The 14857-nt window shown below is 42.1% G+C and overlaps 2 protein-coding genes across 5 annotated transcripts in view; both read left to right on the top strand.

Moving 5' to 3' along the window:
* LOC133644278 (zinc finger protein 658B-like) overlaps positions 1-12079 on the top strand; it is a 41089-nt gene extending 29010 nt beyond the window's left edge. For all 4 annotated transcript variants that reach the window (XM_062038649.1, XM_062038647.1, XM_062038648.1 and 1 more), the window contains 2 exons: positions 3205-4505; positions 11014-12079. In XM_062038649.1, coding sequence (XP_061894633.1) covers positions 3248-4505; positions 11014-12023 — 2268 coding nt within the window. In that variant the 5' untranslated portion in view covers positions 3205-3247 and the 3' untranslated portion in view covers positions 12024-12079. The remainder of the gene's footprint in view (positions 1-3204; positions 4506-11013) is intronic.
* A 2115-nt stretch (positions 12080-14194) lies between these two features.
* The window catches only part of LOC133644232 (artemin), a 66831-nt gene continuing 66168 nt past the window's right edge, over positions 14195-14857 (top strand). Inside the window, exon 1 of the mRNA XM_062038585.1 lies at positions 14195-14312. The gene's annotated coding sequence lies outside the window, so the exon portion shown is untranslated. The remainder of the gene's footprint in view (positions 14313-14857) is intronic.

Below are 14857 nucleotides of genomic sequence, written 5' to 3' on the forward strand. Positions count from 1 at the left end.
TCAGAGTGGAACATTTGATGTGAATTATTTGGGGACTTAAAAAGTCAACAATTCATAACAGCATTGATTTTGATGAATTACTTTTTGAGCAATGACCGTTTCAAAGAAAAACCTCTCACTAAAATTCTTGGAGACCCAAAATAGTTTCACCTCGCAAAATTGTTCAACATAACGTAAGTCATACGATAGTTTTTATTTTTTCTATTTTCAACACTCAAATCCTGAGCTCATCTTCAGATCCACCCGTTGATTATACGTTTTTATGACTTTATTAATGTTTGTTTTTTGTTTCATGACCTTTGTACAAAAATAATGAAATATTTTCCTCAAAACATTTTTCTCAAAGTGGAATATTTGACGTGAAGTCATCAGTAAATAATTCATAACATGAATTTTGATTCATTGTTGTTTTTGGCGCAATGACAGTTTTAAAGAAAACGACGCTTTGTTAGTGTCGGCGCTAGGAATTTTCAAAATGGGGTCCCAGGGACCCCATCAAGTCATAAACACGGGGTCCCACAGTAAATGTTTGGGTTCCCACTTTTTTGTAAGCGTTTTGAAAACAAATGATAAATGTATGCATTATCCTGTTGTATCTCACATTCTATATTGTGTTTGGAAAAAGGTTGTCATAAACGTTAATTCATTCTTTAAAGGCCTACTGAAATGACATTTTTTTATTTAAACGGGGATAGGAGATCTATTCTATGTGTCATACTTGATGATTTTGCAATATTGCCATATTTTTGCTGAAAGTATTTAGTAGAGAACATCGACGATAAAGTTTGCAAGTTTTGGTCGCTGATAAAAAAAGCCTTGCCTGTAGCGGAAGTAGCGTGACGTCACAAGTTGAAAGGCTCCTCACATTTCCCCATTGTTTACACCAGCAGCGAGAGCGATTCGGACCGAGAAAGCGACGATTACCCCATTAATTTGAGCGAGGATGAAAGATTTGTGGATGAGGAACGTGAGAGTGAAGGACTAGAGTGCAGTGCAGGACGTATCTTTTTTCGCTCTGACCGTAACTTAGGTACAAGCTGGCTCATTGGATTCCACACTTTCTCCTTTTTCTATTGTGGATCACGGATTTGTACTTTAAACCACCTGGGATACTATATCCTCTTGAAAATGAGAGTCGAGAACGCGAAATGGACATTCACAGTGACTTTTATCTCCACTACAATACATCGGCGAAGCACTTTAGCTACGGAGCTAACGTGATAGCATCTAGCATTAAACCATGGACCTGTAACTACACGGTTAATGCTTTCCAGCCTGGCAAAGCTTAACAATGCTGTTGCTAATGACGCCATTGAAGCTAACTTAGCTACGGGACCTCACAGAGCTGTGCTAAAAACATTAGCTATCCACCTACGCCAGCCAGCCCTCATCTGCTCATCAACACCCGTGCTCACCTGCGTTCCAGCGAGCGACGAAGGACTTCACCCGATCATCGATGCGGTCGGCGGCTAGCGTCGGATAGTGCGTCTGCTATCCAAGTCAAAGTCCTCCTAGTTGTGTTGCTGCAGCCAGCCGCTAATACACAGATCCCACCTACAGCTTTCTTCTTTGGAGTCTTCATTGTTCGGTAAACAAATTGCAAAAGATTCACCAACACAGATGTCCAGAATACTGTGGAATTTTGAGATGAAAACAGAGCTTTTTTTGTATTGGATTCAAAGGTGTACCAATACTTCCGTTTATATAATGACGTCACTCGCATACGTCATCACACAGACGTTTTCAACCGGAAGTTTAGCGGGAAATTTAAAATGTCACTTTATAAGTTAACCCGGCCGTATTGGCATGTGTTGCAATGTTAAGATTTCATCATTGATATATAAACTATCAGACTGCGTGGTCGCTAGTAGTGGCTTTCAGTAGGCCTTTAATTTTGAATACATCTTAAAGTGCTAAAGTACCAACCAATAATTAAAACAAAAGTTTAGCTATTAGTTTTTCTAGACTAAAACTCCATCAGTAAAGCATAAGAAACACAAATCACGCAAAATAGTCGCTTTTCTAAAAGTGAGTAATTATTTTAGATATTTAAAAAACAATCTAAGGATTTCAGTGTGGTTAAAATACTTCTCGAACACGTTCAACAATATTGTGATTATAATAACAGTAATGATGTTGGTCAAAATAACCGTGACACAAAATTTCCAATCGTTGCATCCCTAACACTTGGACATCACTCCAGCAGCACTGAGAGCAGACTCAGCCAAACTAACTGACTCTAGGTAACGTTGCAATTTTCAATGCCAACAAAGTAATTGGCTCAGAAATTTTATATGAAAACAAGATCTAACAACTGCACAGACGTTATCATAAACAGCTAATTTTTAAATCTTCCAATAAAAATTTAGATATTATTATTTTCCAATAATATTTATTAAGTTGTACAAAAGTACCGATAATTGGTACCGTTGAGTACCGGTATAGATTCCGTATTGGCTCAAATGTGAAAGGGACCCATCCCTACAAACAGCCCCTTTTAATGATTCAAAAACCCAATTTTAACAACCCAACATTGTAGTGAGCATAACTCAACTTAAGTGTTAAACAAATTAAACCCAATAGTTGGGTTGTGAATAAACCGACATTGAGTTGGTATAACTCAACTTTTGGGTTGAATAATTCAACCCAATAATTTGGTTGAAAATAACCCAACATTGAGTTATCATAACTCAATATTTTGGTTAAATAATTTAACCCAAAAGTTGGGTTGAAAAACTTAACCCAAAATGTTGAGTTAAAATAACTCAAATAAGGGGGTCGTCCTTCTCTTAACCAGCAGTTGGGTTAAAATTGGGTTATTTTTTAACTCAACATTTTTTAGTGTGTATGCATTATCTGTCCAACGACTAGACAGTATTCATTGTTTTCACTTTTACAAAGCATAGGTTTGTCTTGTAGGGATGTAACAATATCTAGATATCACGATACAATATAAAGGCCACGGTACAATATTATTGCGGTAATGTAAAAAACCGTTTCCGTCTTGTTATTTCGCTTGACTGCGAAGCCAAAGAGCGTTTGAACGTCCAATTTTAGCTTTGCACGAGGATCCACTAGCTTGAGCTTTCAGGCGGGCGTGCTCCCGGTTCTCGTTTCCTGTCACGTGTCACTGCATTATCGTGAGCATTTTGAAACTGTAGTATTTACCATACCGTTACGTCCCTACTGTCTAATGTTCTGCAGACGTCTGTGAAGAAGAGCTTAGCTGCAGAAGTGGAGTTTTAGAATGGATCAGGAGGAACCAAAGCCCTCCCACATTAAAGTGGAAGACGAGGAGCCAGAGGCCCTACACATTAAAGTGGAAGAGCAGGATGCAGAGACACCATACCTTAAAGTGGAAGAGGATCAGCCAGAGGCCCCTCACATTAAAGTGGAAGAGGATCAGCCAAAGGCTCCTCACGTTAAAGTGGAAGAGGATCAGCCAGAGGCTCCTCACATTAAAGTGGAAGAGGATCAGCCAAAGGCTCCTCACATTAAAGTGGAAGAGGATCAGCCAGAGGCTCCTCGCATTAAAGTGGAAGAGGATCAGCTAGAGGCTCCTCACATTAAAGTGGAAGAGGAGGATGCAGAGGCCCCTCGCATTAAAGTGGAAGAGGATCAGCCAGAGACTCCTCACATTAAAGTGGAAGAGGAGGATGCAGAGGCCCCTCGCATTAAAGTGGAAGAGGAGGATGCAGAGGCCCCTCGCATTAAAGTGGAAGAGGATCAGCCAGAGACTCCTCACATTAAAGTGGAAGAGGAGGATGCAGAGGCCCCTCGCATTAAAGTGGAAGAGGAGCCGCACAGCATCAGTCAAAAGGTGCTTGGAGGTGTGGAGAAGTTCCCAGTGATTGGTGTCCCTGTGAAGAGTGAAGATGACCGAGACAAAGGTGGAAGTGAGGAGAAGAGGGAGGCGGAGCCTCCAAGCAGCAACTCGGCTCAACAAGTGAGGACAGAAGCTGAGGGAGACCACCGTGGAGCAGCTCAACAAGTGAGGACAGAAGCTGAGGGAGACCACTGTGGAGCAGCTCAACAAGTGAGGACAGAAGCTGAGGGAGACCACTGTGGAGCAGCTCAACAAGTGAGGACAGAAGCTGAGGGAGACCACTGTGGAGCAGCTCAACAAGTGAGGACAGAAGCTGAGGGAGACCACTGTGGAGCAGCTCAACAAGTGAGGACAGAAGCTGAGGGAGACCACTGTGGAGCAGCTCAACAAGTGAGGACAGAAGCTGAGGGAGACCACTGTGGAGCAGCTCAACAAGTGAGGACAGAAGCTGAGGGAGACCACTGTGGAGCAGATCAACAAGTGAGGACAGAAGCTGAGGGAGACCACTGTGGAGCAGCTCAACAAGTGAGGACAGAAGCTGAGGGAGACCACTGTGGAGCAGCTCAACAAGTGAGGACAGAAGCTGAGGGAGACCACCGGGGCGCATCTCAACAAGTGGGGACAGAAGCTGAGGGAGACCACTGTGGAGCAGCTCAAGCAGATGACATCTCAGCTGCAGGTAGTGACGACACTGACGATGAAGACAAGACGCGCTTTAAATGCTCTCAGTGTGACAAAACGTTTAGTCGCCGCTATGATCTGACAGGCCACCAGAGAACACACACTGGAGAGAAACCATTTGCCTGTTCCGTATGCAGTACACGTTTCAGTGGAAAGCGATCGTTGAGAAGACACATGAAAGTGCACACTGGGAGGGAAAAGTTTATCTGTTCATTCTGTGGTAAAGAATTCTTTGAAAAGGCGAATCTGATACCACACGCAAGAAGTCACACCGGAGAGACACCTTTTTCCTGTTCCGTCTGTGGCAAAAGGTTTAAACGGAAGCCATCCTTGAAAAGTCACATGAGAACACCCACTGGGGAAAAGCCTTTCACATGTTCATTCTGCGGTAAAGGATTCCACCAGCCGGCAAATTGGAAAACACACACTAGAATACACACTGGGGAGAGACCTTATTCCTGTTCGACCTGCGGCACAGGCTTTGTACGAAATGCACAGCTGAGTGAACACATGAAAATACACACCGGGGAGAAACCATTTAGCTGTACAATCTGTGGCGTAAGTTTTAGACGGACTCACCATTTGAAAAGACACACACTCACACATACCGGCGACAAACCTTTCACTTGTACAATCTGCAACAAAAGCTTTTGTACCCGATCCTAACTTGTAGTGCACATGCAATTACCGGTACACACTGGTGAGAAAGCGTTCAGTTGTGGTGCGTGTGATGCAAGATTCTCTTACAAGTGCCAGGTAGACAAACACAAGTGTGCCGGTCAGAAGAGCAACAGTAAATGAAACTGCAGGACTTTACTGACAAGACACTTGTTGACTTTCTGAAAATGTGACATCATATTTGCCTGGGCAACACAATCCTGTTATTGTCCTACCATTTAAAAGCATTAAAGAACTGACAGATCACTCAAATATTTATTTAATTGAATTTGAAAACTTGAGCTGTTTTTGGCGAGTGTAGTTAGCGAGCCTATATCTATATTGCCACCTATGCCCTTGGCCCCAAGTGGAGCATAGGCCATCAACGACCACTCGCCATCGTGCTCTGGTTTGGGCTATTCTAGCCATTTTGGTCCAGTTGATCACGTTTCTTTGAAGGCCTACTGAAAGGAAATGTGTTTATTTAAACGGGCATAGCAGATCCATTCTATGTGTCATTCTTGATCATTTCGCGATATTGCCATATTTTTGCTGAAAGGATTTAGTAGAGAACAACGACGATAAAGTTCGCAACTTTTGGTCGCTGATAAAAAAAAGCCTTGCCTATACCGGAAGTAGCGTGACGTCACAGAAGGAAAAATTCCTCACAATTCCTCGTTGTTTACAATGGAGCGAGAGAGATTCGGACCGCGTAAGCGACGATTACCGCATTAATTTGAGCGAGGATGAAAGATTTGTGGATGAGGAACGTGAGAGTGAAGGACTAGAGTGCAGTGCAGGACGTATCTTTTTTCGCTCTGACCGTAACTTAGGTACAAGCTGGCTCATTGGATTCCACACTCTCCTTTTTCTATTGTGGATCACAGATTTGTATTTTAAACCACCTGGGATACTATATCCTCTTGAAAATGAGAGTCGAGAACGCGAAATGGACATTCACAGTAACTTTTATCTCCACGACAATACATCGGTGATGCACTTTAGCTACGGAGCTAACGTGATAGCATCGGTCTCAAATGCAGATAGAAACAAAATTTAAAAAAAACCCTGACTGGAAGGATAGACAGAAGATCAACAATACTATTAAACCATGAACATGTAAATACACGGTTAATAATTTCCAGCTTGGCGAAGCTTAACAATTGAAGCTAACTAACTTAGCTACGTAGCTAACGTGATAGCATCAGTCTCAAATGCAGATAGAAACAAAATTTAAAAAAAACCCTGACTGGAAGGATAGACAGAAGATCAACAATACTATTAAACCATGAACATGTAAATACACGGTTAATAATTTCCAGTTTGGCGAAGCTTAACAATTGAAGCTAACTACGGAGCTTTCAACGACACCCCGGCCGCCATCAGAGTCGGCAAGAAACATATATTTCCCCAAAGTTACGTACGTGACATGCACATAGCGACACGCACGTACGAGCAAGCGATCAAATGTTTGGAAGCCAAAGCTGTACTCACCGTAGCGCGTCTGCTATCCAACTCAAACACAACACAACCTCCTGGTTGTGTTGCTGTAGTCCGCCGCTAATACACCGATCCCACCTACAACTTTCTTCTTTGCAGTCTCCATTGTCCATTAAACAAATTGCAACAGATTCACCAACACAGATGTCCAGAATACTGTGGCATTGTACAATGAAAACAGAGCAGTTTGTACGGTGACACATTGGGTACGAATACTTCCGTTGCCGTCGTGACGTCACGCGCATACGTCATATCCAAAGGAGTTTTTCAACCGGAAGTTTAGCGGGAAATTTCATCATTCATCATTGATATATAAACTATCAGACTGCGTGGTCGCTAGTAGTGGCTTTCAGTAGGCCTTTAACTCTGCCTCAGTGTCTTCCTTTTTCCTTGCGGGTTCCGGGCCAGGGCTTGGCGTTTGATGCTGGCTTTCCGAGGGCATGTCTGATCCAGCCCCACCTCCTCTGCAGTATCTGCTGAGCCACTGGTTCCTGTCCACAAAACTTTGTTCCGGATCTTGTCCGGCCACTGCATTTTGTAGATGCGCCTCAGACAGGTTTTGAAGAACGCCTAATTCTGTTGCATGGATTGTGTAGTCCGTCATGTTTCGCATCCAAAGAGCAGAATTGACTTCGCATTGGAGTTGAAGAGGCAGAGTTTGGTTCTCCTGCTGATTCCTAGAAGTTCTTGACTGCTCTGGTCTTGACGTCTTGGTCCGTTACTTCCCGTTGGTCAATTACGCTTCCCAGGTAGGTGAAAGACTCCCTGACGGACTCTCCACTGACTGCCACTGGTATGTTGGCAGCAGTGTTGATTTTCATCAGCTTTCTCTTTTTCCTGTTGATTTTGAGCCCTGTCTTGGCTGATGTGGTCTCCGGGTGCATCTGGGTATGGTTGTGTGGCAGGAGTGCCAAGTCGTCAACAAAGTCGAGGTCGTCTTACTTTGTCCAGAGAGTCCTGAAAACCGTTTTTTTCTGCCTGTTGTTGTAGTGGTTTTCATGATTGAGTCAATAACCAGGAGGAAGAGGAACGGTGACAGTAGGCACCCCTGCCTGACTACGGTCTTCACCTCAAAGCTTTTGGACAGCTGGGCAATCCTGCAGCTAATTTCTTGGTAGGTATATTTGATAAGGAGGATGATCGTATAAACTATCAGACTGCGTGGTCGCTAGTAGTGGCTTTCAGTAGGCCTTTAACTCTGCCTCAGTGTCTTCCTTTTTCCTTGCGGGTTCCGGGCCAGGGCTTGGCGTTTGATGCTGGCTTTCCGAGGGCATGTCTGATCCAGCCCCACCTCCTCTGCAGTATCTGCTGAGCCACTGGTTCCTGTCCACAAAACTTTGTTCCGGATCTTGTCCGGCCACTGCATTTTGTAGATGCGCCTCAGACAGGTTTTGAAGAACGCCTAATTCTGTTGCATGGATTGTGTAGTCCGTCATGTTTCGCATCCAAAGAGCAGAATTGACTTCGCATTGGAGTTGAAGAGGCAGAGTTTGGTTCTCCTGCTGATTCCCAGAAGTTCTTGACTGCTCGGGTCTTGACGTCTTGGTCCGTTACTTCCTGTTGGTCAATTACGCTTCCCAGGTAGGTGAAAGACTCCCTGACGGACTCTCCACTGACTGCCACTGGTATGTTGGCAGCAGTGTTGATTTTCATCAGCTTTCTCTTTTTCCTGTTGATTTTGAGCCCTGTCTTGGCTGATGTGGTCTCCGGGTGCATCTGGGTATGGTTGTGTGGCAGGAGTGCTAAGTCGTCAAAAAGTCGAGGTCTCCAGGTGCATCTGGGTGTTGTTGTGTGGCAGGAGTGCCAAGTCGTCAACAAAGTCGAGGTCGTCTTACTTTGTCCAGAGAGTCCTGAAAACCGTTTTTTCTGCCTGTTGTTGTAGTGGTTTTCATGATTGAGTCAATAACCAGGAGGAAGAGGAACGGTGACAGTAGGCACCCTTGCCTGACTACGGTCTTCACCTCAAAGCTTTTGGACAGCTGGGCAATCCTGCAGCTGATTTCTTGGTAGGTACATTTGATAAGGAGGATGATCGTCTCTGGAACTCGGTAGCGCCTCAGCACTTTCCACACCATCTCGGTCCACACTATGGAATGCCTTCTCATAATCTATATAAAGGGCCGAGTTCCAGTCCAGCGACGGCTGCTCAATGATGCGCAGGCTGGCGATAGGATCAGCACATCACTTGTTTCGCTCAAAGTCTTCCTGTTGGTCTCTGAGCTTGGCGTTGATGGCCTCCTTCATCCTTTCCTGTAGAATCCTGTTGAGAAGTTTGCCTTACGCCAAAAGGAGCATGACGCCTCTATAGTTGCTGCAGTCCCTGAGGTCTCCCTTCTTCAGCAACTTGAGAAGGATTCTGTTTCTCCACTGTGCTGATACTTACTCTTCCTCCCAGATCGTGTAAAGAGGCTGTAAAGCAAGTTGGCAGCTGTTTCTATGTCAGGTTTTGATAGCTTCAGCTGGTATCTCGTCCGGCCCTGCAGCCTTTCAATTTTTCAGTTTTATGATGACTTTTTTTGATCTCTGCTCTTGGTTTGTTGCAGCTGATGGGCAGTTGTCTCCGTGCGGGTGTGATGTCCGGGGGTGCAACTGGGGCGGGGCGGTTTAACAGTTCCCTTAAGTATTGTTCCAATCGCTTCAGTAGTTGCCAGTGCAACAACCACGCCGGAAATCTGTCCCGTGAAAAACCGTCCGACCGGAACTCTCTAACTATAAAGTTCCTTGGGTGAATAATGTAAACTCACTACACCGGTATGTTTTAGTGCTTTCATGGCGAGTTTACTGACAGATATAAGTAAGAACTTTACACTACTTTATATTAGAAATGGCAACATCGGAGGATGAATGTCACGTAACAAGAAGATAGAGAAAAAGTAGGGATGTCCGATAATGGCTTTTTGCCGATATCCGATATTCCGATATTGTCCAACTCTTTAATTACCGATACCGATATCAACCGATATATGCAGTCGTGGAATTAACACATTATTATGCCTAATTTGGACAACCAGGTATGGTGAAGATAAGGTACTTTTTAAAAAAATGAGTAAAATAAGATAAATAAATTAAAAACATTTTCTTGAATAAAAAAGAAAGTACAACAATATAAAACAGTTACATAGAAACTAGTAATGAATGAAAATTTGTAAAATGAAGTGTTAAAGGTTAGTACTATTAGTGGAGCAGCAGCACGCACAATCATGTGTGCTTACGGACTGTATCCCTTGCAGACTGTATTGATATATATTGATATATAATGTAGGAAGCAGAATATTGATAACAGAAAGAAACAACCCTTTTGTGTGAATGAGTGTAAATGGGGGAGGGAGGTTTTTTGGGTTGGTGCACTAATTGTAAGTGTATCTTGTGTTTTTTATGTTGATTTAATTAAAAAAAAAAAAAAACGATACCGATAATAAAAAAAAACGATACCGATAATTTCCGATATTACATTTTAACGCATATATCGGACATCTCTAAGAAAAAGAAGATGATTATCGACTACGGCGTCAGCACGGACTACAAAGGCGGGCGTGTGCAAATTTTCAGGACTTATGCAGATCCCAAATACACATCAGCAGGTACCGAAAGGTAAGAAAAGTTTCTTTTGCATAATATTGTGAAACAAAACGCCAGATAATATGTCTTACCTTATACACACACCATAATAATACTCCTATGTTGAAGCACAGTACAAACTGTTGCGGCTTCATAGCTTACCAAAGTTGTACTAAAACATTTTGATAGATTTTTGAGCGCTGTGTGGCTTCCTCCCACCTCCAAGGACATGCACCTGGGGATAGGCCCCTCCCACCTCCAAAGACATGCACCTGGAGATAGGTTGATTGGTAATACTAAATTGGCCCTAGCGTGTGAATGTGAGTGTCGTCTGTCTATCTGTGTTGGCCCTGTGATGAGGTAGCGACTTGTCCAGGGTGTACCCTGCCTTCCGCCCGAATGCAGCTGAGAGCACCCCCCGCGACCTCGAAAGGGACAAGCGGTAGAAAATGGATGGATGGACATATAAAATGTTGGTGTTGTTTACTTGAGTAACAATTCAGTCTACATGTATCGCTTATGTGTGACTGCCATCTACTGGTCACACTTATCATTTCACCATAAAATAGCTTTGAGGTCGGTAAGCACAACCAAAATTATTCCACTCATTAGTTTAAGGCGCACTGTCGAGTTTTGAGGAAATTAAAGGATTTTAAGTGCGCCTTATAGGCGGAAAAATACGGTAACTTGAGGTGCTACCAAAAAGCTTACCTGATGTTTTTGTCGTATCCACATATCTTAACGACAAGATGATATTCCAAACAATGTGTTTGTCTTTTTGTGTCCTGCAGAAGTCTGTAAAGAAAAGCTTACCCCCCCTGAGCTGCAAAAGTGGAGCTCAAGAGTGGAGCATGAGGAGCCTCATCCCCCCCTTATTAAAGTGGAAGAGGAGGAGACAGAGGCCCCCCTCCACATTAAAGTGGAAGAGGAGCTACACTGCATCAGTCAAGTCCCGGTGATTGGTGTCCCTGTGAAGAGTGAAGGTGATGAGGTTAAAGGTGAACGTGAGGAAAAGAGAGAGGTGGAGCCTCCAAGCAGCTTCTCAGCTCAGCAAAAGACAACAGAATCTGAGGGAGACCACTGTGGAAGAGCTCGGGCAGAGAACTTCTCAGCTGCAGATATGTTGTCGCACTCTACTGGCGCTGACGATGACGACTTAAAAGCTGACAAGACACGCTTTAAATGCTCTCAGTGCGACAAAAGCTTTAGCCAGCGGTGTCATCAGCGAAGACACACAAAAACACACACTGGAGAGAAACCATTTCGCTGTTCGGTGTGCAAAAAATGTTTTAGACGGAGAGATGAGTTTAAAATCCACGTGGAAAAACACACTGGGGGAATATCGTTTTCCTGTTCAGCCTGCGGTAAAAGTTTTGCACACAAAAGCAAACTAAAAAGACACATGAAAACGCACTCCGGGAAGAAACCTTATACATGTTCATTCTGCGGTCAGGAATTCACTGCAAAGCAGAGCTTGAAAACACACCGAAGAAAACACACTGGGGAGAAACCCTTCTCCTGTTCAATCTGCGGTAGAGGTTTTGCACGGAATTCGCACTTGGTAAGACACGCACAAATACACACGGAAGAGAAACCTTTTTTCTGTTCAGTCTGCGGTGTGGGCTTCAGAAGAAACCATTATTTGCTCCAACACATGAGAAGACACACCGGTGAGAAAGCGTTCAGTTGTGGTGTGTGCAATGCAAGGTTCTCTTATAAGTACCAGGCTAACAACCACAAGTGTGCAGGAGCAGTGGGGGGGAAGAAAAGCTGTGGGACTTTAAATAAGCTGTCAACATAAAACTCCAAACTACGGCCCGCAGGCCAGATAGCGTCCAAAATCCGGCCGCAGTTAGTCTTGAATAAAAAAAGATTATGTATATATATATATATATATATATATATATATATATATATATATATATATATATATATATATATATATATATATGTGTGTGTATATAACGTGTGATATTGGTGTGTGTGTCGCACAATCCCTTTATGCTTTATTAACATGTAATAAAAAAGTTATGACAATGTTAGTTTTATTCATCCATTTATCAAATTTCAACCTACCTGTCTCTTTCGGGGTTGCTGGAGCCTATCCCAGCTGCACTAGGGCGGAAGGCAGCGTACACCCTGGACAAGTCGTCTCCTCAACGCAGGACCAACACAGACAAAAACAACGCTCACATTTCACACACTAGGACCAATTTAGTGCTTTCAATCTTTAGTCAACTGAAATATTGTATTTCTTTATTTTCCTATTTAATACTAAAATCTAGTCTAAATGAATCCTAGGTGGTTCATTCGCAAACGGAATGTGGCCATCTTGAATCCCATTCTAAAGAACCTTAACTACAATGACCTTATGAACAAAACAATTGACGTCAAAAACCGGCAGGTAAATATGTATTTTTAAAACAAAGTGCCTCATAAAGCATTCTGGAAAACTGGAATCACTTGAGAGACGGGAGTCATGATGGCTCCCAGCATGCTTTGCAGCACATTCACTCTATTTTTCTTTTTAGTATATATAGGCTTGGCTCATTGGGCGAGTCGCGCGGGTCAGATTTACCTACTGCACGGCTGTATGCTTAAAAAAAAGTAAAAATTATATTTGCTAACCATTAATTGCAGCTCAAATTTATGTTTTTCCCCCCCAATCCAGTATATGACCATTATAAGACACCAACACATATACCACGCAGTATCAATACAGCTAGTGAGTGTGCCATACCCTCACAGAGGCATAAAAAAAATATATATATATATTTTTTTTGGGGGGGTGGGAAATAATGCATATTTTGTATGTTTTTCATAGAAAAAAAAAATAAGTTTTATTTAACAAAACTGCATAAAACCTAAAAAATTTCAAACATAAAGTGGTGTCAAACTGCTTTTCATTGAAGGCCATATCGCTTCCATCAAAGGGCCGTTTACCTGTATCTCACCTTTTTTGTAAGGGGCACCGGAAGTTGGCAGACCCGTCAGCGATCCTGTTCTGTCTCCCTGTAATGTTTGTCTGATCTTGAATGGGATTGTGCTGAAAATTTTAATTTCCCCTCGGGGGTAAATAAAGAATTTCTGATTCTGATTCTGATTTACTTTCATTTATTTTAAATATCAAATCGAAGCAAGCTCTAAAATCTAAAAGCTAATTATCTTACCAGGCACTTTCTACATTACAGCATTTTTATGGTGGATAAAATGCAGTAAAATTATTATTAATATGTTTGTACTGGTAATACAATCCATCATATACATGTATTTATGATAATATGAATATAATTTTAATCAAATTAATAGTAATGGTAAATGTTCCTATTCACCTGTCCTGAGAGGTGAACCCACAGGTGTTCAGAGAGCACAAATAAGACTATCCATTGAGATGCTGGGAATAATATATATATATTTTTTTTTTACAAAAAAATGTGTATTAATAGCACATGTTTTTTGTTGGCAATAAATCAAACGGCATTAAAATCTATGGAGAAATAACCAAGTTATGATTCTTTTTCGACATACATCGCATTGTATTGCATTGCCTCAAACGGGAAAGTAGCCCCTTCCAAGATGGCCGCCACGTAGGCACGTAATTAAGAAGGACCGCTACTACAGCGCGCTGACGAAACAGTTTTACTTGCAAAAACATTTGATTTCGGTAACAAGGCCATACAAGACAGAACCATATTGTTCATCAAAAAAACACAGTCTGTAGGAGCATCCTCGATCATTTTTGGATAAAAGCAATTTACCACTTCCTCCATCATACCGGAAATGACGATGCAATATGTTTCCGGTTACTATTCTTGTTTTTTGTTGTTTTCGCTCCTCTTCTTCGACAACACATTTTTTCTCTTACACCAAGTATGTGTATGCCCGATTGTATTTTCTAGTGATTATTTAAGAAAAAGAAAATATTAAACACGAAGCAAAACCCGCTGTAACGCTAACTCCCTGCCAGAAAGTGGCGGTAATGAGCCTAACAAGTTTTAACAAGAGGGCGAAGAAGAAACGTGTCACGTGACCCTTGTTAGCTAACATGCTTAATCACACTTTTAACAAGTTTACTGACACAAATCTGGCGGTATGTACATTCTTCTTCTTTTAAGTGTTTTTTGTCACAAACATTTGCGTTGGAAAAAATAGGTTGAATTCGCTAATGTATTGCCTGACGAGCCAATAATAGCCACACAGCTTTTACATTTTGTTTTCCCATTAACTTTTTATCAAACAAAAACAAAACATACCCAATAAATATGGCGTCTAACACCAAATAGCACCAGAACAGGCGGCTTCAAATATTAAAAGTCAAATAAGCAAATTAAAAGTATACTTAAACTAGATGAGGTGTGAATGCTCCAATGCTGAAGTTGAACTGAAATGCTGACAGACTGTAGAAATGTTTTTGTTTATTTGAATTTCCAGGAAAACTGGAATTTGGTTTGGAACTTGGGCAAGTGTTAGTTAATTGAGTGGAATGTGTTGATGTTGGAATGGTTTGAATTAGGGATGTCCGATAATATCGGCCTGCCGATAAATGCGTTAAAATGTAATATCGGAAATTATCGGTATCGTTTTTTTATTATCTGTATCGTGTTTTTTTATTTTTTTTATTTTTTTATTAAATCA

Source organism: Entelurus aequoreus, linkage group LG27 (genome assembly GCF_033978785.1).
Source record: "Entelurus aequoreus isolate RoL-2023_Sb linkage group LG27, RoL_Eaeq_v1.1, whole genome shotgun sequence".
In the NCBI taxonomy this organism is placed as follows: Eukaryota; Metazoa; Chordata; class Actinopteri; order Syngnathiformes; family Syngnathidae; genus Entelurus; species Entelurus aequoreus.